Genomic DNA, 23,473 nt, shown 5'->3' with positions numbered 1-23,473 from the left:
TTTTTGTTTCCCCTTCCCTCTTTGTTGCTGCAGGGCCAGGCTGGGGAGTGGGTGGAGAGGTGAGGGGTGGGTCACTCACCCTTGGTTGCACCTTGCCAGAGATCCCAAAGGTCAGTGCCAGCAGATTGAGCTTGGGCTCATGAGTGCCGGCGAGGATCAGACTCGGAGCCTCATGCTTGCAGGGCCGATGGCTCTGACCTCCCAGGGCCGCCTGGTGGCACTCGGAAACGTGGAGAGCCTGTTCCATTTCCCCGCTGTACCCCGGCCTACCTTCCCTGCCTGCCTCTCGCCCTCTCCCATTAAACTGCATCCTTGGCATGGACAGGCACCAAGTTCTTCTCAGCTGACCAGCTGCTGTAGCCCTGGCCTTCACTCTGGGGCCTGGGGTGCTGCGGACTCTCCAAATATGGGCCGGGTGTATTTTAGAGGCTAATAACTGGCCACAGCCCCAGCAGAACATTTGCCCCGGGCAGGCGCTCTGGTTTCATTTGGTACTCGGGGAGCAAGTCTGTGCTCTCTTTTAATGAGGGTTTTTATTAGCTTCTTGGTTTGCGATACACCGTGGATTTGGGGAGTCCCTCTTTACCCCTTCCCAGTGGGCACTGCCCTCCCCACACCCAGCCCTGAATTCTCAGCCCCTTCTTGTTCAGTGGATCACCGTTTCTGCCATCTCCAGTCCCCTCTCCTGCACCTTCCGCTAACTGATACCTTTTTTGTGTTCTTTTATTTTTTCCTTTTGTGTCACCCCCAGCAATGCTCAGGGGTTCTTCCTGGCTCTACGCTCAGGAAATTTCTCCTGGCAGTGCTTGGGGGACCATATAAGATGCTGGGGATCAAACCTGGGTTGGCTGCGTGCAAGGTAAATGTCTTACCCACTGTACTGTTGCTCCGGTCCCTTTTTTGTGGTCTTAAGAGTAGGCTTTGCTGTGGTCTTAGGTGACTGAGAACAGATATGGGCCTGGAGAGATAGTCACACTGTCACTGTCCTCCCGTTGTTCATCGATTTGCTTGAGCGGGCCCAGTAACATCTCCATTTTTGAGACTTGTTGTTACTGTGTTTGGCATATTGAATACATCACGGGTAGCTTGCCAGGCTTTGCCGCCCGGGAGAGATAGTGTGTTGGGCAGTTTCCTTGCACACGGCCAACCCAGAATCGATCAGTGGCACCCCATATGGTTCCCCAAACCCCACCAGGAATGATCCCGAGAACAAAGCTAGGAATCAGCCCTGAGCACTGTTGGGTATACTCCCCACCCCCTCAAAAGGAATAGATCCATGTTTAGAGCCATTTCATCCCAGTAGCTTTTAGTTTTTGCTTTTTTTTTTCTTTTTGGGTCACACCCGGCGATGCACAGGGGTTACTCCTGGCTCTGCACTCAGTAATTACCCCTGGTGATGCTCAGAGGACCATATGGGATGCTGGGAATCAAACCCAGGTCGGCTGTGTGCAAGGCAAATGCCCTACCTGCTGTGCTATCATTCGAGGCCCTAGCTTTTGGTTTTCTGAGGAGGAAGATTTGCTTCCTTTGCCTTTGCTAATCATTTTTAGCAACGTAGGCATACTAAGCTTAAGTGGTCGGTTGTCAAAAACTTCTCCATCAGAGGAAGATAAATAGAGACTAGTAGAGGACAATGATACCTTTGGAGACAGATACCCTCTCTATTTGGCTGGCGCATGGGCAGATGGGTGAGGAGAGAAGGTGCTGATGCCTCCGATGCTTCCCTGCTCAGTGGCAGAGGCTTGAGCACCGCTGCACCCCAGGGTGCCCGCTCTGCAACGTGAACCTCCAGATTCCTTTCTCTCTGCTTGTCTCTGCTCCTTCCATGGCTGTCTTTGTCCAAACTGGCTTCGGAAGGAGAAACTTTCTCTTCGGTGACAGGTGATTGAAGGTGATTGAAGGTAGTCTTCACAGCCTTGCTCAGAGACCCGGACTGTTTCGTGGCCCCTGGAAGGCCGCATATCAGCTGTCGTTGGCAACCCCCATTCTGTTTTGCTCCCTGCCAGAGAGGCACACTAACTGGGAAATGCACTTCTGGGTTTCCACTGCAGATAACTTAACTCTTCTCTCCCTTCCTCACCCACAGTTGGTCCTGTTCGGAGTTTGACCTGAACGAGATTCGCCTGATCGTTTACCAGGACTGTGAAAGGAGAGGCAGACAAGTCTTGTTTGATTCCAAAGCAGTCCACAAGATCGAAGAGGTAGGAACTCCCGTAAGAAATGCGGCTTCTGCCTTTTGGTTGTGCTTTTAACCACCTCTCTGACCAATAAGTCAGTAAGTTCATCCATAATCTTCCCGCTGGGCTATTTCATATGGTGCTGTGAATGGTTCAGAAGAAGCATAAGCAAAGGCTGTCTCCTAACCTCCACTGTTCATATGTATTTTTATTAATATGCTCAGGTGAGACCGTAGTGAGTCATAGTGCCAGGTGCTAAGCAGTCTGTTATATCTGTGACTAGAGGTGAAGTTGCCGGTGAGTTGCAGGCTGTTCAGTAGGATTTGGGGGCCATGTAGTGGGAAAACAGGACTGTAAAATTTATAAAAGTTTTAAAATGTATTAGTATGGAGGGTGGTCGGTAGACCATTCTGCCCAGTGTTTCCCAGGCACAGTAAGAAATAAACACACTGCACCGAGTTAATCAAATAACTTTTCTCACTCATAGAGCTTTCGTATACTGTCACACTTTGCCACCTTCCAAAAGAGCGTTTCATAGGCTGGAGGGATTGTACAGGGCTAGGTGCTTGCCTTGCATCCTGCCGTCCTCCATTCCAATCCCCAGCACCACATATATTCCTCCAAGTACCGCCAGGGGTCACTCCTAAGCGCAGAGTTAGGATTAGCCCCTATGCGCTGCTGGGTGTGACTCAAAGAGAGTGTTTCTCAAACTGTCAGGTCAAGGAAGCTGCTATTTTTAATTCCTGGTGGAAGGTAAAAACTGGCTGTGGGGTCTTGGGGCTAGGCAGGGGGGGCAGGGGGAGAGCAGAGCTGCTCTGGGTGATCCTTTGGAGCCAGGATGGGAAAGAGTAAGGGATGTGGTCAGGAGAGAAGTTGGGTCTAGTCCTTCCAACATTTCAGGGCGTCCATCAAGGCAGGATCCTTCCAGATCATGGCCTCTAGACCTTTCATTCTCGGTGATAGTTATTTAGATGCCTCCAAATTAGAGACTGCCACTGATGCCCCCTTTTCTATCCAGTAGCTTGTTGCCTCTCCTGACCAAAATCTGAGAGCTTGTGGGGTGCACAGCGAAATCAGTGCATGGGTTATACCACGGTCTTTGTCTCGTACGAAGGGGCTGTTTTCCTTCATTTGATAAGGATCATCTCTCCAGGAAGGAACTGTTTGGTTCAAGGCAGTTTAGCTGGGCGGATTTCACAGTGCCCTACGTGGAATTCTGCCAAGTAGCTAATTATTACAATAGTTGTTGGGCTTGTTGGCAGCGGGGGAGGAGAATTTTTTTCAGGTATATCACCTGTGGGGCTCTGTAGTAGATTTGTATCAGACTTTAGATGCACTTGACCCCTTGTTTGCCGGACAGGAAGTGGCTCCACCTTTATCTCCAGCATCATTTCCTGTTTCCCTCAAGGCCTGTGCAGATGGTTCCAAGGGCCAGTCCCTTCCCACCCCCAACCCCAGAGTACCCCTGAGCTTCTAGGAAAAAGTAAGGAGCGAAGGGAAAGAAAATTCTCATGGATTTCCCAAAGGAACTGCAATGGGATTCTTCAGAGTACTAGAATTATGACAATGCTGGAGGCTGGGCATAAGTGGTCTCAGAAACACCTCATTTGACCAAAGGGTAGCCCAGGAGCTGGGAGTTTGGGAGTTGCCCAAGGCTCTCTCTGGAAATGGAGATGGAGCCAGCTGTGCCCCAGCTGTGAGGCGTGTGGGGCAGGTGTGCGCTTCACACCGCTTGCCTCCCTGACAGGCCATGTGTGATTCTGCCACGCCCCGTGGCTCACCCCTGACAGACTGTGTTTCTGGCCTGTGCTGACTCACAACTGGATCTCAGGAGCCCGGAGGAAGTGCTCGATGCTGGGCAGCGCCCAGCCTGCTGGCCCTTGTGGCCGCAGTGACTTTGTGTGCCAGCGTGCTTGGCCTTTTCCTGTGTCCTTGGACCATTTTCAGCCCTCCGCTGCCTCAGCAGACCTGGAGCCTGGTGGAGCCTAAAAGAAATGGTGTTTGCATTGGGCCACCATGCCATACTGTTGCAGGGGAGGTGAGATTAGTTTGTAGGTCAAGTTCATGTTGTTCCAAGCCAGAGCGGCAAAATAAAACCAGTAAGACTCCCAGCAGAATCAACTTGGTATAGCGGGACCGGCCGCTTCTGAGGGAGAGCAGGATGCTCGGTGGTACAGGAGGACGTCGAGAAGTCGCCAAGGCGTATCTGTGTGCCTTTATGCATGTCGGAAGTCAGTGTGCAGAGTGAGGGACCTCGGGCTTGCTCTCAGGATGCCACAGCACAGTGGCTCCTGCTGCCCTGCTGCCCTCGTGATTTCCCTTTCCTGCCCCACGTCAAGGAGCGCTAGGGAAGCGTCATTCATGTGTCCCTGAAAACACAAGCTTGGGATCAGAGCGATGACGGCCCAGAGCCAGAGCGAGTGGCCCCTCATGCTCATTCCCCATTCCGCTCCCAGCACCGCCCGACCGATGAGTTGCAGCTATGGCTCCATGACCCCAAGCATCCTGCTCCCCGCCATCCGCCCCCCCCCCCCCCAACCTCCAAAGCAGGGCAGACTCATTCCGTCCAAAAGAACGGCTTTGCTTCATTTTTAGTTCTACTTACTGGGTTTAAAAAAAAAATCAAATTTGAGGGACTAGGGAAAGCTCAAAGACTGGAGCACGGACTCTATGTGCAGGAGCCCTGGGTTCAATTCCTGAAACCACGTCATCCCCTGAGCACTGCCAGGTGTGTGCGCCCTCCCACCCCCAGCAGTAAGACATTTCAACTTGATTGCCACTTTATTTCTCATGGCTTTTATGGATTAATGTTCTGCACATTGACTGGCAAGCTTGTAACAGCCCAGAGATTAGATCTCACTGCTGATATTAAAATACAAAATGTGGGTCTGGTGTGATAGTACAGCGGGTAGGGCATTGGCCTGGCACACGGCCCACCTGGGTTCGATTCCCAGCATCCCATATGGTCCCCTGAGCACCACCAGGAGTAATTCCTGAATGCAGAGCCAGGAGTAATTCCTGAATGCAGAGCCAGGAGTAATCCCCTGAACATTGCTAGGTGTGAACCCCCACCCCCCCAAAGAAAAACCAATAAATAAATTACTAAAAATAAATTAAAATACAAAAATATATTTAAAAATATATTTTTAACAAATGAAGTTTCAGTCATTAATTGGGGGAACAAAGCTTAAAACGGAACCTACCACCTTCTTTTTTTTTTTTTAAATTTTATTGAGTCACCGTGAGATAGTTACACGCTTTCATGTTTGGGTTACAATCACACAATGATCAAAAACCCATCCCTCCACCAGTGCACATTCCCCACCACCAATATCCCTGGCATACCCCCCCTTCCCACCCTCCCCCTGCCTCCATGGCAGACGTGGTTCCTCATAATCTCTCTCTATTTTGGGGCATTATGGTTTGCAGTACAGACCCTGAGAGGTTATCATATTTGTTCCTTTATCTACTTTGAACCTAGCACCTTCTGTCTATATACTTCTGTGAGTTTTTTCCCCCATCCAAATATTCCAGAATTGCAGGAACCGTGTTTTATTGTTACTCTTAAAAAGTGGGGGGGAGGGGGGCACGGCGTGTGGGGAGAGGGCTTCAGCTGTGGGGTGCGGCTGGCACGGGATTCCAGGGGGAGAAAGGCTTGCAGACACTGACTGCTTCTCCTGGCCCCTGTTGTCCCCGCCAGAAAACCGAGGATGTCCCCATCACCTGCTGCCCGGGTGGCAGCAGCAGCGGCAGCCTCTCTTTGTCGCACGGGTCCGGGGGATCTCTACAGCACGCTCGGGAGCAGCTCCCCCGGTACCAGGTAAAGTACCCCGCGGGGCACGCTCACTTTGGGTGCTTAGTAGAATGTTCCGTGGGGAAGAATGGGGGCTGGAGGCTGTGCTCCTGCAGGGTGCTGAGAAGTAGTTTGGGGCGGAAAAAGGTGCCCTTGAGTCAGGGGGCTGGGCCAAGAGGTTAGAGCGCATGCCCCAGTGGGTGGCGTCAACGTGCCGCATACCCGGGCCCAGCACCACCCAGTGTGTTGCATTGCTGAGTGTGGCCCTGGTGGTACCCTGTTCCTTCCCTAGCCCCACCCCCCACTCCACACACACACACACACACACACACACACACACACACACACACACACCCCTTCCCCCAGCATCACTATGCGTGAACCCAGGTTGCGGAGTACCGCTAGATTCATCCCCTTTTGATCATAAATGTGCCTTGAAGTGTTTTCACACTTTTGGGCCTAAGGGATAGTACAGGGGTGAAGGCGGTTGGTTGCCTTGTGTCCTGCCTTTCCCAGTTCAGATCCCCAGGACTACTTATGGTGCCCTCAGCACCTCCACTGATCACTCCTGAGCCCAGAGCCAGGAAGAGCTCCTGCGCACCACTGGGTGTGCCCCACGCCCAGTGTTTTTCTATTTGGGCTTTTATCTCTCAATAAAAACTGCGAACAAATAGAAGCCTTCCAGTATAATGACATTCCTCACGAGGAACTGGCTGCAGATGAGGTAAGCCGTCGTGTTTTGTTTCCTTTGTGGTCAGAACCAATTTAATAAACAGGTATTTTCCCAGTTTTGTCATACAAGCTCCGAGGATGTGGGGAATGTGAGGATGCTTATAGGCATTCTAGGAGAACTAAAAGTAGAAGGAAGGAAAAAGAAATGGCATGACTTTACTTGACTGTGAAGGATAGAAGGCTAGTAGTATTTTTTATGGTGTGTGTGTGTGTGTGTGTGTGTGTGTGTGTGTGTGTGTGGTATTAGAGGGTATGGATTAGGGTTATTGAGAAATGCACTGTAGCACTGTCCTCCCATTGTTCATCGATTTGCTCGAGCAGGCACTAGTAACACCTCCATTGTGAGACTTGTTACTGTTTTTGACATATCGAATATGCCATGGGGAGCTTGCCAGGCTCTGCCCTGCGGGTGGGATACTCTCAGTAGCTTGCCGGGCTCTCTGAGAGGGATGGAGCAATCGAACCCAGGTCGGCTGCATGTAAGGCAAGCACCCTATCCGCTGTGCTATCTCTCTAGCCCCTGCTTGAATAATTTTTATTTTTGGTTACACATGGCGATGCTCAGGGATTACTCCTGACTCAGCACTCAGGAATTGCTCTTAGCAGTGCTCAGGGGGACCATATGGAATTCAGGGAATCAAACCCAGGCTGGGGTGTGCAAGGCAAGAGCCTTACCTGCTATATTATCTCTCCAGCCCTGCTTAGATAATTCTGAACCATATTTCTTCCTGGGTATATTCTTAGTACCAAGTACACCCTGTTTCTTTCATAGTTTAATCTTTCGAGTTTATAAATGAGAATCTTTAGATTAAAGATGAATTACGATAGCGCTAGACTCCTCTGTATTGTGCACGAAGAAGAACCCGTTAATAATAATTTGGCTGATAAAGACCATCATCACAGTTGATTATGATTGTAATAAGATCAATGGCTGCTTTGAGAAATAGTTTTGAATTACCCATTCAGATAAAGCAGAGCCGAGAGATTAATGAGTGGGAGTTTTCCGTGGCTCCTCAGGGAACATACTGACTTTGATTTCGGTTTCTTTGCCCTGGCCAGTACACAAGACCAGCTTCTGACGTCAATATGCTGGGGGAAATGATGTTTGGCTCCGTGGCTATGAGTTACAAAGGCTCTACCTTAAAGATACATTATATACGGTGAGTGTGGGCTTCACTTTTCTACTGGTTGTGAGGAGTAGAATGAGTTGTAGCCTCCTCAATCCAAAATTACATCTCTCCTACTTTTTTTTTTCTTCCCCAGTTCTCCTCCACAACTGATGATTAGTAAAGTCTTCTCTGCTAGAATGGGCAGTTTCTGTGGGAGTACAAATAAGTAAGTGTGGGATTCTGTTCCTGTGGGGGATCCCCCCTCTCATTTTTATTTAAAGTGCTTTTATTTTGCTTTACACTTGGCAATACACAGAGGTTACTTCTGGCTCTGCACTCAGAAACTACTCCTGGTGGTGCTCGGGGGACCATGTGGGATACTGAGAATTGAACCCACGTAGATCGTGTACAAGATTATCGCTTGTTACCCGCTGGTTATGGCTCCAGCCCTCAAAGTGCTCTTTCTGAATAGAGTAATAATTACTTCAACAAGTCATAAAGGTCCACCAAAACAACAAACAAACAAACACTGTCTCCCATTGTTCATCGATTTGCTCGAGTGGGCCCAGTAACGTCTCCATTGTGAGACTTCTTGTTACTGTGTTTGGCATATTGAATACTCTCGGTAGCTTGCCAGGCTCTCTGAGAGGGGCAGAGGAATCGAACCCGGCTCGGCTGGGCTGGCTGCGCTCAAGGCAAACACCCTGCCACTGTGCTATCACTCCAGCCCACCAAACCAATTTTTTTTTTTCGTTTTTTGGGTCACACCCAGCGATGCACAGGGGTTACTCTTGACTCATGCACTCAGGAATTACTCCTGGCGGTACTCAGGGTACATATGGGATGCTGGGACTCGAACCCGGGTCGGCTACGTGCAAGGCGAACGCCCTACCCTCTGTGCTGTTGCTCCAGCCCCCACCAAACCAATTTTTTAAAAGCATTTTTCCCATTCAGAATGAGCATGAAAAAGCATTTTTGCCTTTGTCATGTGACCTCATGGACTTTATTTTTTATTGTATCCATCTGTTTCCCCCACTTTCCTATGACCAATCACCAAGTTTTCATCCTCTGGAAAAATGAAAAATATAGGGAAACAAAAGGAGGGGTCATATTTAATGAGGTTTGGGTATTTCCCACCTTTATCATTTTCGTTAAAAAAACTTATTTGCATATTTGTTTATTTCTAAAGGAAATATGAAGTGCATTTTTCCAGGCTGATAAGCACCTGTCTGGCATGTGGGTTTTCTATGCTTGGCTTCTCTTTTGAGCCTTCAGTATAGCCTCTCTAGTTGGTTGATACTTGGGACATAAAATATTTTTATTTTCCATGCCCGAGCTTTCTCTGCTTCTGATTTTATGTTTCTCTGCAGACTAAGAATACTAAGAGGACTAGTATCTAATTTTTAACTCTCACTCTGCCAAATGTATTTCAGGTTTTATTATTTTTTTGGTGGCGGAGTCTACTCTAGAAGTGCTCAGGGGACCATATATGGTACCAGGGGTCAAACTGGGGTTGGCCACATACAAAGTGCCTTTAAACCCTGTACTATCTGTGTGTTTAAAACACACAATTGTTGGGGGCTGGAGCAATAGCACAGTGGGTAGGGCGTTTGCCTTGCACGTGACCGAGTTCAATTCCCAGCATCCCATATGGTCCCCTGAGCACCGCCAGGAGTAATTCCTGAGTACATGAGCCAGGAGTGCATCGCCGGGTGTGATCCCCAAAAAAAGAAAGCAGCAAAAAAAAATCATAATAAAAATAAAATAAAACACACGATTGTGTGTTTTAAAGGTTGTACTACCTCTCCAGAGCTTGTCTTTTCCCCTGATCAGCTTCCCGGAAGTTGAAGTCCTTTTGGCAGGTGTGGTTCTTATTCATTTCCAAACAAAAGTTCAATCATTCACTGGTGAGTTGTCTACATCGGGGTACCTGTTGGCAAACAGCCTTATTCATCTCTTGACTTTTTTTTTTTTTGTCCTCTCCTTTCCTCCCCTCTTTGAATGTAGCTTGCAAGACAGCTTTGAATCCATCAACCAGGATCCTAATATGGGAAAACTGAGCGCAAATCAGAATAATTTGGGTCCTTGTCGTACTGGAAGTAACCTAGGTAAAAATCAGTCACCCGGGAGCGGGTTCTTTGATTCGACTGTCACGTTTTGTTGTTGGGTGTGTGTTTTGCCTTATTTGAGTTTGTTGCGGTGTTTTGGTGTTTTGTTTTGCATTATCTTTAATCTTTGTTTATTTTTGTGTGTGTGTACTCTTGTTCGCCCTCCACCTGTCTGTCTCCAGGTCTGTTGCAGGCTTGCAGCAGCAAACTGCTGCAGGGGGTGGCTGACGGAGGACCGCTCCGCCTCACCCGGAGTGCTTCTTTCTTTGCAGGTTTGTGTGGAATGCTGAGCACAGTGTGACCCACACACTTATTAATACATTCTATGCCAATTCTTCGGGAGAAAAAAAAATCCGATTTGTGCCTTCTTAGAAATTCAAGGGGCTCTTGCGATATTGGTTTCAAATGCAGCCAACTGTGTGTCGTTTTGAAAATTCCACCAGGAAACCTCTATTGTAAATGTCTTTGGTAATAATACCCCAGTGTAAGCTGCTTTCCATCTCAAAATGAGCCCTTAGTGTTTCTAAGAGGATTGTGTGTTCTTATTTTCCTGGGCCTTTTCTGCCGCTGTGAACCACACCCCGTTGCTCTGGTCCCTTCATCCACGCATTCGCCTGTGTGTCCTTCCCTGCATATACATCCTTCGGAAGTCACCCTAATAAAAGCATGGAAGGTCTCACTCCCTGGCCCCCTCCCCTTCACCCCTTCCTCTCGCATGGAAGTCACTGAAAAATGCTGCTTCTTGGTTCTCTCTGGGCAGGTCCCTCCTAAGACTTTCTTGGTCTTTCTCACTCAGAATGGCGTAGTCTTGGCATGATGCGCAAGAATGGGGAGCCTCCTTTGCTAACATTAAAGGTTGTGTCTGTGTGAAGTGATGCTCTTCATTCACCCAAGTTACCTCACACGCCAGTGACACCAGCACCCTCCTCCCTTCTCGAAGGAGTCAGGCATGTTCATCGATGCTTTCAAATCAGGATAAGAAGCAGGCTTCAAGAGAGTGTTGACCAATAGGGAGGCAGGGCCCTGGGATTTTTGTAGATTTTAAAGTTTATATAGCAACACGGTCCTCTTACTCAGCCACTATATCCTGTAGATCAATCAGAAGTGTTCCTTGAAGTCTACTGTTACTTCAGAGTATTTTCTAAAATTTTCCCTAACGGATCAGTTTTTCTCAAAAACTCGGCACTGAAATTGCACAGGGTTGCATATGGAGAAGCAGTCGAGAAAGAAATATTTGAAAATGAACATGAGTATTTTCTCTCTCCTGAGAGAGTGGGTTTATAAACAGGAACATTTTTTAAGAGGTCATTTTCAAGTATTTCTCTTCCCTAAGTTGCCTGAAGCTACTCCTGAAAGGGATCCTAAAGCATTTTGAAAGTGCAGTGCAATTTAAATTTGAACAGTAGCAAGGAAAATTGCCGAAATGTCTTCCCGTGAATATTCATTTCATCAACAGCACAATAGTTTATTATTCCTTTTCTAAAGAGGTGCACAACATTCAAAAAATATTTTTGCTACAGTAGGCAAATTACAGAGAGATGTTTGCATGATTCTGTTTTCTTCTTGCTCTCACCATTATTACCCTTTTATGTTTTTCATTTTGCTTTCTGGTTAATTTCTCTGTGAATTTATGCAAATCATCAGCAGTTGCAGACTTTGAAATGAAAAAAAAATCATGACATTTGTAAGCAAGCCCTTCTCTGGCAAACCCAATGACATGGTTTCCTTTTGCCTTTCTGTCAGCACACAGCACCCCGGTTGACATGCCAAGCAGAGGACAAAATGAAGACAGGGACAGTGGCATTGCCCGATCAGGTAGGTGACCCTTCCATTGGTTCAGCTGCGAACCATCCAGAAGGATGTGATGGTTCGAAAGTAGACAAAACAGATCGGAGTCATCATCTGGTGTTTGGGAGTTTGTTTTTCCATATTCCGGGGTAGTCTCACAGGTCTGAAGATCCAGAACTTTGACGCTCAACATCTAGGAAAAACTGCGCTGTAAAATTGATTCTTCCTTCAGATACCTATAATCGTATAAGACTGTTCCATGGAGAATTTTTTTTTCCTCCCCAGGGGGAAGTTTCTTTGCGTCAGTTCAATTGGGAATTTGTGTGCTGAGTATTGAGTATAAAAATGGAAAAGAAGGGTGGGGCAGGGGCCTGGGAGCAAGCTCATGCGCCGCCTATGTGACAGTGAGATCCTGACTTTGACTCTGGGGGCGTTGCACGCCCACCCGGGTGTCACCCTGATCATCATTGAGCCCAAGAAGCACAGCATGCCAGACCTGTGTTCCACAGCGCCACACTCCCCCTCAGGGCTGAGCAGCCGTTGTCACCCTGCAGCCATTCTGCCACCCCCCCCCGCCCCACCCCCCCCCCCCCAGCTCTGCGGTGTGTGGATTTTATTTAGGAAAAAATCAAAAACACTGGGGAAAGGAGCCTAAACTCGATACAAGTGTGCCTCACGATTGTGAGGCCCACTGAAGTGCACCAGCAAAGAAACTTAAAAATAAAGAAATAACAGAGAGCGAGGCCAGAGAGGTAGACCCCGGGGGTAAGACACTTGCCTTGCATGCAGCGCACCCAAATTCAATCCCCAGTACCAAATGTGGTCTCCTGAGAACCGCCAGGGGTGACCCTGCACGCAGAGCCGGGAGTCAGACTTGAGTGCAGCTAACTGTAACGCCCAGATAAACACAAACCAAACGTATCAGAGCAAGGAAAGTCTGTGGAAGCACGTCTTTGCCTGGCCGCAGGAAGACCTGCCAGTGACCCGGTCACCGCCCTCCTTCTCTGGGACCAGACCACAGTAGATTGTCCTGCAGATGCCTCTTCTCTCCCCTGTTAGCCCTGCGCTTTGAGGCTCGCTCAGTTGCCGCTTTTGTACCTGACTCTGCTGTTGGCTTCCAGTGTGTGGTTGTGAGGCGAGGTGGTTTCTGTGGCACACAAGAAGTGTCCTGAATGGATGCTCTGGAATCCGAGGCCCCAGAGGGCTCCGTGGCTTTGCCTGATGAGCATATACCTTGGAGCTCACCTCTGCCTTCCTCTGAAATCTCAGGGCTCCCTGGGTGTCCCCTGACACACGCTTACTCCACACAGGCGGGCCCCTGGGTGCCCTTCCTCCTGGCCTTCCATCAGTTCTCCTTCTGATCCTTTCACTTGACACAGCCCGGAGGGACCTTGTGTTTCTCCTGAGTAATCCTTGAGCCCCTTCATCCCCATCTATAAAACTCCATTTGATAAAAATGACTTGTGATTTGTACCGAATCCCCTTGGAGTTTATCCATGGCACGCAATGTCAAGGGCACCACATTTTGTTTATGGTTAAATAAATTTTACACTTTGTAGTATTTTCTGTCTTATTGGGCACCAAACTCTCAGGCAAAAACATGTCATTTTCATTGAGGACACCTGTCTCGTCTTCATTTACCGACAGTTGGGACGGAGCATTGCTGCTCGTGAAGGGGACGTGGCCGGCTATCTCAGCTCTTGGCACTCTTGTGTAGTTCCACGGCACAGAGTCCCTTCCCATTCTCTGTGGGGCGCTTGCGGTGTTCTCAGTCGCGGCAGTGGCTGTGCTCTGGAGCCAGGTTTGTACATCAGTCACCTCAAGGTTCTGTGTGAGCCCTGAGGATGCCAGCTTTGCCTCCTACCCTTGTAAAGTTCTACAAGAGGACTGGCTCTATTGTGGTTGAATTTCTAGGCAAGAAAAGTGTTTCCGCAATAACCCATCAGTATAACTGTGGAAAGCACCGTGGAGCTCAGTCAAACCCAGTCAGCACGGCTGTCTCGAGGGGCTGGAGAATGTGATGAGCGTGACATCATGTGGCATGAGCTCTTGACTGCTTTGTGAAAGGAAGATTAGTTAACACTCTCCTGGGGCTCATGTGGAGCAGGATGTCACAGAGCATGTGTATACGTATACATACGCTCCTGAGAGAAAAGATTGAGAGAGACAAGGAGTGACCCAGTAATACCAATAGAAACATCAAGCGGAAGTGTGCATTTTCCTCCTTTGGGTGTTTAGTTTATACTGTAATTGAGGTCAGGAGTTCACAGCTGTACATGTCAGTCTTGCTCCAGTTCTGATCCTACAGTGCCCCTTCCCACACCCCTGGCACCAAGCTGGTTTTCCTTGTCCTTTGAGAATCAGACGAGTAGAGGGGCCCAGACTAAGTGAAAGGGAGGGATGGACAGCAACCAGCTCTGAGTGAGGTGGTGGCCGGTTTCCAACAGGGAAGCAAGTGGAGACCATGCAGCATCGGCGAGAGCAGGGAGAGCAGGGCAGGCAGAGAGAACCGTTCCTTAGATCCTTCTCTTGAATTCTAAGAGTTCTCCAGCGGTGAGTAGTGGGCTGTAACCTTCTGGCTTAAGGGCCGAGTCGAAGCGTCAGCTGGTATTTGGAGCGTAGGTGCCTGGGCAAGGTTACGAGGACCAGGACTGAGACCAGGGCCGGGAACTTAGTTGTCACCATCATACAAGTGGTTCAACATTCACCATCAAGAGAAGCACACATCCAGACTGCGGCATGCTGGAGTGAGGCTCATTGTCACAGCAGGGGTCACCATCGGAGGCAAGGACTTCACAGGTGGCCCCAAACCCCCCAGCGGCTTATGATAAGCTTTGGAGAGAGCTCAGAGGGCACATCGGGTTTTCCCTGCTGTCTGTGGAGCCTGTTGACCTTGTGTGTGGCAAGGCCCATCTGTAAAGGCTTGAATGGGTTTATCTGACTCTTGGCAGCACAGCTGGTGCCTCTCTGGGAGCCTGTGAGACTGGGCAGGGAGCAGTTCCCGGTCTGCTCCCACTCACTTCCCTGTCACCACCAAAGTTGTCAGGAGAGTCGTTCTCGTCACTTCCAGCATTCTGCTGAGCTTTCCACCCTGCCCCTCCCAGAGGCATGCTGCAGAGTCAGGAACAGTCAGGGTGTTACCTTGGTGTCTTTGCTTTATCTTATGTAGATGAACTTGGCCGCCAGTACTGCAAATCGAGCAGAGTTCTGCCACTTTCTCTGTACTTCACCTAGATCAGGTTGGACCTTTGGTATCATCCTGGAATGGAGATTTGTTGTCGTTACTTTCATCAGTTTGTTGATTAAGTGACTGTTCTGTATTAGATTATAATACTGGATACATGTTGTTATATCTGAAACCACAAGACATTAAACACCAAGAATGAACCTAATATGAACTATGAACTCTGCGTGATAATAATGTGTCTATAGGTTCATCAGTGTGACAAAGGGTCCTTTCTAGTGGGGGGTTGATAATCAGGGCAGGCTATTAATGGGAGTGGAGGGCAGGGACTGTCTGAGAAATCCCTGTCATCCATTTAGTTTTGCTATAGCCTAAAACTTTCAAAAATTAAGGCCAACTTAAGTGAAATCAGAGTAGTAAGAGCATTTTATTGGTCCTTTTACTTCTGAGTTTATTTTTGTTTTTATTTTTTGACTTTTTTTTAGGGGAGGTCACACCCAGCAATGCTCTGGGGTTACTCCTGGCTCTGCGCTCAGGAATTACTCCTGGCAGTGCTTGAGGAACCATATGGGATTCCCGGGACTGAACCTGGATGGGCCGTGTGCAAGGCAAACACCCTACCCGCTGTACTATCGCTCCAGCCCTTAGTTCAGAGTTAATTAGGAATTCTATTAAAGTGTAAAGTACCTATAATGTTTTTGAGAACCCTTTCTAAAATCACTTGTTCATAGTTGGAGAATTAAAATGTGTAAATAAAAATTCGACTTGCCTTACTGCCATGTTTGACAGTGAAAATTTCCCATTAAAAATTAGAACTTGGGACTGGAGCATTAGCACAGCGAGTAGGGTGTTTGCCTTGCACGTGGCGACCCGGTTTCGATTCCCAGCATTCCATATGGTCCTCTGAGCACCGCCAGGAGTAATTTTTGAGTGCATGAGCCAGGATTGACCCCTGAGCATCTCCGGGTGTGACGCCAAAAAAAAAATAGAACTCAACTGATTAATATTTTTGATACTTCTGTTCTCTTGTGATTAGAAGCACAACTATTAAGCTTTAGGGAACTTTCTATATTTCCAAGCATGTAAGCAAAAGCTGTAAGAGAAGAGCTGTCAGTGCGAGCATGAACAGAGGTCAGGACTGTGTTTTGAGGGGTCAGATAGAAGTTGTGTTCACAGTCAGAGCCACACCACCCCCAGGAAGCAACAGCCAAGTTTTTTGAAAGGACGTTGTTGGGGGAAAGAAAAGAAATGCCGGACTTGTAACTTGGACCACAGGAACTTGTATTTATTTATTTATTTCAACAAAGTCAGACTTTGGCTTCTCTTATGAAATTTGTTTCTCTAATGCTTTTGTCTGTCATAATTATTGAGTGAAACAAGATACCGCCATTCCTCACAGAATCATTTGCTTGTTCTTCGTGTAGCAACAGTTTTTAAGCATCTTCAGAGCTGGATGTTTTTCTAGGTTTTGAGGAGAAATCAGTAAACAAATCAAAGATCCCTGATCTCGTGGAATTTATATGTAAACGAAGGACGAAAACACAGGTAGCACTGTAGTACTGTATCACTGTCCTCCCTTTGTTTATCATTGATTTGCTCGAGCGGGCACCAGTAAGGTCTCCATTGTGAGACTTCTTATTGCGTTTGGCATATCGAATATGTCATGGGGAGCTTTCCAGGCTTTGCGTGGATGCGGGATACTCTCGGTAGCTTGCTGGGCTCTCCAGTAGGGGTGGGGGAATCGAACCCGGGTCAGCCGCATGCAAGGCAAATACCCTACCCACTGTGCTATCGCTCCAGCCCATGGAATTTATATGTAAATGAAGGAAGAAAACACAGGTAACAGACTATAACACATAGGCAAACATGTGTCCTAGAGAAAGAAAGCATCGAGGATGCTGAGGGAAGGCTTCTCTTAGAAGATGAAATGTTGGTTGAGACAAATGCCGGTGGTGTTGGGCTTCTTGGTGTTGGTAGAGTGAGTTTTGAGACCTAAGGTGGGGACAGGCTCTGGAGACACATATAAAAGGAATTGGAAGGGATCTGGAATGTGATGAGGAAAAATGAGGGTATTTTGTTTTGAGGGGAATCCACTCTGTCCAGAGTTGGCCCCTACTACAGAAGAGACAGACGAGGAAGAGTGAGTCGCCCTGTCCTTGCCCCCAATGCCTGTCCACAGGTGAGATGAATTTGCCACGTCTAAGCCTAGTGTTCTGGCCAGAGTGTGTCCTTGCACTGAGTACTGACCATAGCCCTGCTGCCTGCTTCTCATTTGCTGTAATGACCAGCCTGTCAGCCAGCCTTAAAACTCATCCTGTTGAAGACAGTGTCATAGCTTCTGGGTCCTTGACTTTTGTGCCACATCTTTTATCCCCAGCATTTTTTTTTTCACCCCAGTGCCTTTCCACATTCTGTGGTCACCATGCAGTTCCTTGGGGGCTTGTGTTTCTTCCTCTCCTTTACAGTGTGAGCTGTCGGGCAGAGACCCTCCGATGCCGCCACACTGTCAGTTCTGATTGAGTCTGGCAGGCTTCTGAGTGAGGCAAGCGAACAGCTCCTCGTCCCGTTCCACCAGAGAAATTCCTGGTTGATCTTAAAACTAATTCTCCATGTCAGCTGGTACTTTTTATGTCGAGGGTGACTGGCTCTTGTCGATATTGAAGTCTTGGTTGGGATGTCCCATCAGTTCAGGGTTTCTAGTAAGCTCTCAAAAGAGCCACAGTTGCTGCATTTTTTTTTGTCTTTTTAGAGAAAGCAAAACACCTATCTTGTGTGACAGAGGCCAGGAGCTAGCAGTCAGCAGGTTTCATACCTTTGAACTTCTTCCTCAGGGATAAGTGGGTACCCCTGAGCCAGGAAGGATGTTGGGGAGGATGAAAACATAGGTTATTTTTTAAATTTATTTTAAATGAGGGGCATGCTTACAGTGATATGCGATCTGATTTTGGCTAACTTTAATTTTGACTAACTTTCATTTGTTAATGTACAGCATTGAAAAAAAATCTTGGCAATCTACATGTATTAACATTTCTCCCCTCATTGTCAAAGTATTCTGGAAAGCACAGTGATACTAAAAATACTAAGGAGCGTTAGACTTTGCACATGTAAAGCTGAAAAGGAGCCTGTGAATAAGTCAACAAACGTGGCACATTTTGAGGACTGAGGCGCAGCTGATTGGAGGCAGAGCTGGGGTAACCTGCCCTGGGATCTGAATCACCCAGACAGGGCTCTTGCAGCTCTGTTTTTTTTTTTTTTTGAATCACTCTGAGATACAGTTTCAAAACTTTCATGTTTGAGTTTCAGTCATACAACACTCATCTCTCCACCAGGGCATATTCTCCACCACCAATGTCCCCAGTATACCCCCACTTTCCAACCCTCCCCTTGCCTCTATGGCAGACAGTTTCCATCATTCTCTCTCTCTCTACATTTGAGCTTTATGGTTTGCAATACAGATACTGAGAGGCTATCACGTTTGATCTTTATCTACTTCCAGCACACATCTCCCATCCCTCACGATCCCTCCAACCATCATTGACTTAGTGATGCTGCAGCTCTGGTCTTAAGCTTCTTAGGTTATTGTGATGCACCCCAGAATCTAGTGCTGCCTTTCAGACACTGGTGCTCACCAGCAGTCAGATGCACTCAGTGTGGGTATTGTGTCTTTCTTGTTTCCTAAAGTTCATAAAAATGGTACAAAATGTCCTCATGTAGGTCTATGAGGCAGAGTTAACTAGCATCAAATCATCACTTTAGTATTTTACTTGTGACCCATAGAACTACCCTCCAGCATTTTATAACGAGGAAAACAACATTGTGCTTTCAAAAATTATTTTCCGTTTACTTCCCTTCCCTTTACATGTCTCTATCACAAGACCTTGATTCTTTTTTATTATTAACCGATCAGAACAAGTTACCATTTAGTACTCTGAAATAGCTTTCTTAGATTTCCTTGGAAATTGTCTGAGGGAGTGAAAAACATGTATTGTCCAGGCACTGGCTTGAGCACTTCCTGTCCTGATATGTTTGATCCTCCTAGGAACCTTATGAAATAGGCTGGTTTTCTTTCAAGTTTTGCTTTTGTCTCCAACCCATCATGATCCAGTAACAAACATCTTCATGAGAAATAGAAGTTTCATCAGTTGCTATTAATCCTATAAAAATACCATTATTTTCTTTTTTAAAAAATGATGTTTCTGATCCACTAGAGAGCGATTACGCATTCCTTTACTGTTCCCATTTCACAGATGAGCTGGCCAGGAGGTTCGGTACAATGACCAGTGTCCTAACTGGTGAGCAGCAGAGCTAGACTTTTAACCTGGAGCCTAGTGCCCGACTCCATGTAACTGCACAGAATTCTACAGTGATGCTGATGAGCCCCATGGTACTCTAGATGCAGAATGCACAGGACCTCACTTCTTCCCACAGGAAGGATGTTTCTGTCATGACACCATCACCCTTCAACCCTGTCCTTCACCCCTTCAGAGGCTGGTTTGTAAAGTTGAGACAGGGAAAGAGAAAGAGTGTGAGTCTGGAGGTTCATGATTCGGGAATGAGGCTCTTCCTGACCATGTAAAGAGGCTTTGAGAACTTGGGGATAGAAGCGAAAAAGGTCAGTTGGAATTTTCTTAAAGTAATTGTCATATGACTTTGAGGAGTTCTTTCCTCTCCCTTCAGAATTGTCCGTGGAGACCAGGGAGATGGCTCAGTGGGGGTGGTGACTTGCATCTAACAAGGCTGCAGGTTCTACCTGTCTCCTGCTCCGCATAGCAGCCCCGCAACGCCCAGCACTATGAGGCACAGGAACTGAACCTTTGGGCTCGAATCTGTAGGAATGGAATCTGGGCCACCACCGGGGTGCCACTGCTCCACCTTCAAAAGAAAGAACACTCCAGGGGTCAGAGAGATAGGACAGTGGTTAGGGTGTTTGCTTCGCACACAGCCAATCCTGGTTCTATCCCCAGTATCCTATTTGATCCCTCGAGTGCCACCAGAAATGATACCTGCGTCTAGAGTATCCCTGAGAACTGCCAGGTGTGGCCCCAAAACAAACTTCCCCAAATTGTGAATAGAATTACCCATGCTCTGCTACTTAAAATGTGAACGTGACTTTGGAGATTGAAGTCAAGACTGACACCAGGTATGTGCGTAGGTTTACCACATCGCGAGTACATGCTGTGTGTGCGGCAAATGTTTGGCCTGCTACCCTGCAGACAAGGGACACAAAGACACTTTGTGCCCTACCAGGGAATTCTTACGACCATTGATCAGATGAGAAGGAATGGATCTTATAGTTGTCTGCTCTGGGAAAATCTTGACTTGTGATTCATCTCAATTAAGTGCCCCAGGAAGTGCATTGCTGTCCTTATCGGTGGGAATCCCCGTGAAAGCAGACAGCGTCCGTCTGTTCACTTCTGTATTCCCGTCGCTGAGCAGAATGCCTGGACCACTAGACACGCCACATTTGCTTATCAGTTACTCCCTGAGAGCCACAGAAATCTTGTGAGGACTCTTGTGAAGGCTCAGCTTAGGGAGGCAGCTTATGTCCACCTGCGTACAAAAGTATAAATAAAAAACGGAATCGCTTGTATACCAAATTTATTGAAATCAGTTCCCTTTGCTCGGAGATTTGCTGGTGGAAATGGTGACCAGGCAGCCATCACTAGAACCCTCTTTCCTTCTCCACTTTGTAGAGTTACGTGTTCATGTTGAATTCCTTTGTGCAAGAGAAGGAAAATGAGAAAAAGTCTCTCTCCTCCCAAACCCAGAAGTCTGATGTGGGGAGGCCCAGGGGAGGGGCAGGAGAACCCTTTACCCATCCTGAGCCCTTTTATCCCCGCTTGTGAGGAGTCTGGGCGGCCGTGATAACTCCACTGGGACCCAAGGGCCGGAGGAAGCCAAGAAGCTGGGAGGCAAATAAAGTAATCCAAGCAGAAGATAGATTTAAGATAGAGGATCCTCTTTTATAGCCGGGAGCGGGGAGGAAGGAGGCTGAGTATTTGGAGGTGGGGGGAGGGGCAGGAGAGTAGACCCAGTAAGGAGGAAATACTTGTTTCTAGATTTTACCTCACAATGCAGAGCAAGGAAGCAATCGCTGGGAGGAAATCTGTGTGAGTAAACATTGTATGTGATCTCAGTTACCAGGTAGCAATATAAACAGGAGGCCGGCCTCAGCAGCCTGTCATATGTACTTTGATTGAGTAAGCAGCTGTCACATGTCGCCCCGCTCACCCAGACCTCTGCTGTGTCTGAAATGCCCGCGACTTGTAATTGGTCTTCCCCGGGAAAAGGGTCTCTACCCCGCGGCCAGCAGGCGTTGCTCCGGAAAGAGCAGTCACAGTCTCCCTCTGCTGGATCAGTCGGGCAGAGGCTGGGCCTTTACTTGGCAAGGGTGGCGCTGCCCCAGGACTCACCTTGCAACCTCCCTCTCCGCAGCCTCGCTGAGCAGTCTCCTGATCACGCCCTTCCCGTCGCCCAGCTCCTCCACGTCCTCCTCCAGCAGCTACCAGCGCCGCTGGCTACGAAGTCAGACCACCAGTTTGGAAAACGGCATCATTCCAAGGAGGTGAGTTTGACGGTTTCCTCTTGTGGGAAAAGGTCCCCGGTAGGCAGCTTGATGACACTGCAGGACCGTCGCCCTCACCCGCTGTCTGTGGAAGCAGCCTCACTTCTAGGGGTTGCTTTGACTTAGTTCGAAAGACATAGGAGTTAGAAATTTCATGGAAAGCATATGGAAATGCAAGGCATATTAAGTAATCATGGTCTTCAATGACATGTACATATTCATAAAATATGTAAATGCTTGTTCCTAAGTCTCTACAACAGTCTTTTTTTTTTTATAATTTAAATATGGGACTAAGGCCCGCCCTCCCCTTGACTGTCAGGTGAGTCCCTTGGTCTCCCACTCAGCTGACGTTGTTGCCCCAGCTGGTCTGATGCAGCTGGTGGCATGCCTTCCTGCAGGTGGATCAGGCACGGGGCCATACTCTGCTGAATGGGGCTTCTCTCTGTTCATTCATTTGTTTAGTTAAATAGGGGCTGCACAGTTCTGGGGATCAGACTTGGCCTTACATATGCTAGATGTGTGTCCTCCTCGAACCACTTGATCTTTTTTTTGCTTTTTTGCATCACATCCAGCGATGCACAGGGCTTACTCCTGGTTCTGCACTCAGGAATTACTCCTGGTGGTGCTTGGGGGACCAGATGAGATGCCCGGGATCGAACCCGGGTCAACTGTATGCAAGGCAAATTCCCTATCCACTGTACTATCTCTCCAGTCCCTCGATCATTTTTAACATCTGAGAAAAAAGCGAGACTCAAGGACAGGGATGCGGATCTGGACCTGGCGCTGTCCCTGGGAAGCCTCCTGACTCTGAAGCAGACCCCCTCACTCTGCTCCTATGTGCTGTTGTCAGTTCTGAGCTGCTTTCTGTTTGTTTGCAGAGTGATCTGTGTCCCTTTACCCGGCGCCTAGAGAGTGGAGTTAGGGCACAGTGTTTGGGTGCAGACTGATATTTAAAATCTTTACATTCCGAACAAAACCCTCATGGTACTCAAGTTTTTTATTTACTTTTATATTTGTGTTAATTTTAAAAATTGGATCGCAGTGAGATACACAGTCACAAAGTTGTCCATGATTGGATTTCAGTCATATCATGTACAAAAGTTTTAAAAAATTTGACACTAGGCCAGAGAGATTGTACAGCAGGTACTTGCCTTGCCCTTTGATCCCCAGCACCACAAAAGGTCCCCGGAGCTCCACCAGGAGTGATCCCTGAGCATATTCAGATGTGGACCCAAGCATAAAAGTTATAATATCACATGACTCGGTTTATTCGAATTTGTATGGTTAGTACAAGGCTTCAGAACTAGGCTGGTTTGCTTTAGAATTCTACAGTCGACCCAAAATTGTCATGCTATATTAAGCTATGGCAGTTTTTTAGCTGTTCGGTAGGTGGCGCACTCTGCTATGCTAAAGCAGAGCTGGTCCATAGGTCATGAATGGTGTAACCCTGCGCCAGGTTCATATTTATTACAATTTGATTATTAAAGATTGCATGAATGCACTGTTTTTCTACATTTTTAAAAAGAAGAAATCTATAAAGTACCAGACAAAACCAAAAGAATTGTTAGAAAGTATTGGTGTGTATAAGCTTCCCATTTTCCATATGCAATAAAAATGAACTCATGTAGGAGAACAAAGTTATAATACAGGTGGTTTGGGGAAAAAGAGTGAGCATTTGTGAAATTATTTAAAACTGTAGAATCTTGAGCCTTTTTCCCCAAGGATCCGATTATTCGGGCCTGGGATTTCTCAAAGAAAACCTTGCTGTTTTATTTATTTTATTTTATTTCATTTTATTTTTGCCTTTTGGGTCACATCCGGCATTGCACAGGGGTTACTCCTGGCTCTTGCACTCAGGAATTATTCGTGGTGGTGTGCAGGGGACCATATGGGATGCTGGGAATCAAACCCGGATCGGCTGTGTGCAAGGCAAACGCCCTACCCTCTGTACTATCGCTCCAGCCCCCTTGCTGTTTTATTGTAGTGCATTCGATGCAGAACAAGTGTGGCAGAACAC

General features: G+C 47.6%; 1 protein-coding gene across 2 annotated transcripts in view; it reads left to right on the top strand.

Annotated features, from left to right (window-relative positions):
* FNIP2 (folliculin interacting protein 2) overlaps positions 1-23,473 on the top strand; it is a 136,196-nt gene that overhangs the window by 69,594 nt on the left and 43,129 nt on the right. Inside the window, exons 2-9 of one of the 2 annotated variants that reach the window (XM_056118964.1) lie at positions 2,087-2,201; positions 5,878-5,997; positions 7,762-7,862; positions 7,966-8,037; positions 9,819-9,919; positions 10,102-10,191; positions 11,663-11,734; positions 21,327-21,456. In XM_056118964.1, the coding sequence (XP_055974939.1) occupies positions 2,087-2,201; positions 5,878-5,997; positions 7,762-7,862; positions 7,966-8,037; positions 9,819-9,919; positions 10,102-10,191; positions 11,663-11,734; positions 21,327-21,456 (801 nt within the window). The remainder of the gene's footprint in view (positions 1-2,086; positions 2,202-5,877; positions 5,998-7,761; positions 7,863-7,965; positions 8,038-9,818; positions 9,920-10,101; positions 10,192-11,662; positions 11,735-21,326; positions 21,457-23,473) is intronic. The other variant, XM_056118965.1, reaches the window with a different exon arrangement.

This window comes from Sorex fumeus, unplaced genomic scaffold, assembly GCF_029834395.1.
Source record: "Sorex fumeus unplaced genomic scaffold, SorFum_2.1 ptg000039l, whole genome shotgun sequence".
NCBI classification, from domain to species: domain Eukaryota; kingdom Metazoa; phylum Chordata; class Mammalia; order Eulipotyphla; family Soricidae; genus Sorex; species Sorex fumeus.
This window is presented reverse-complemented; position numbering and strand designations above follow the sequence as displayed.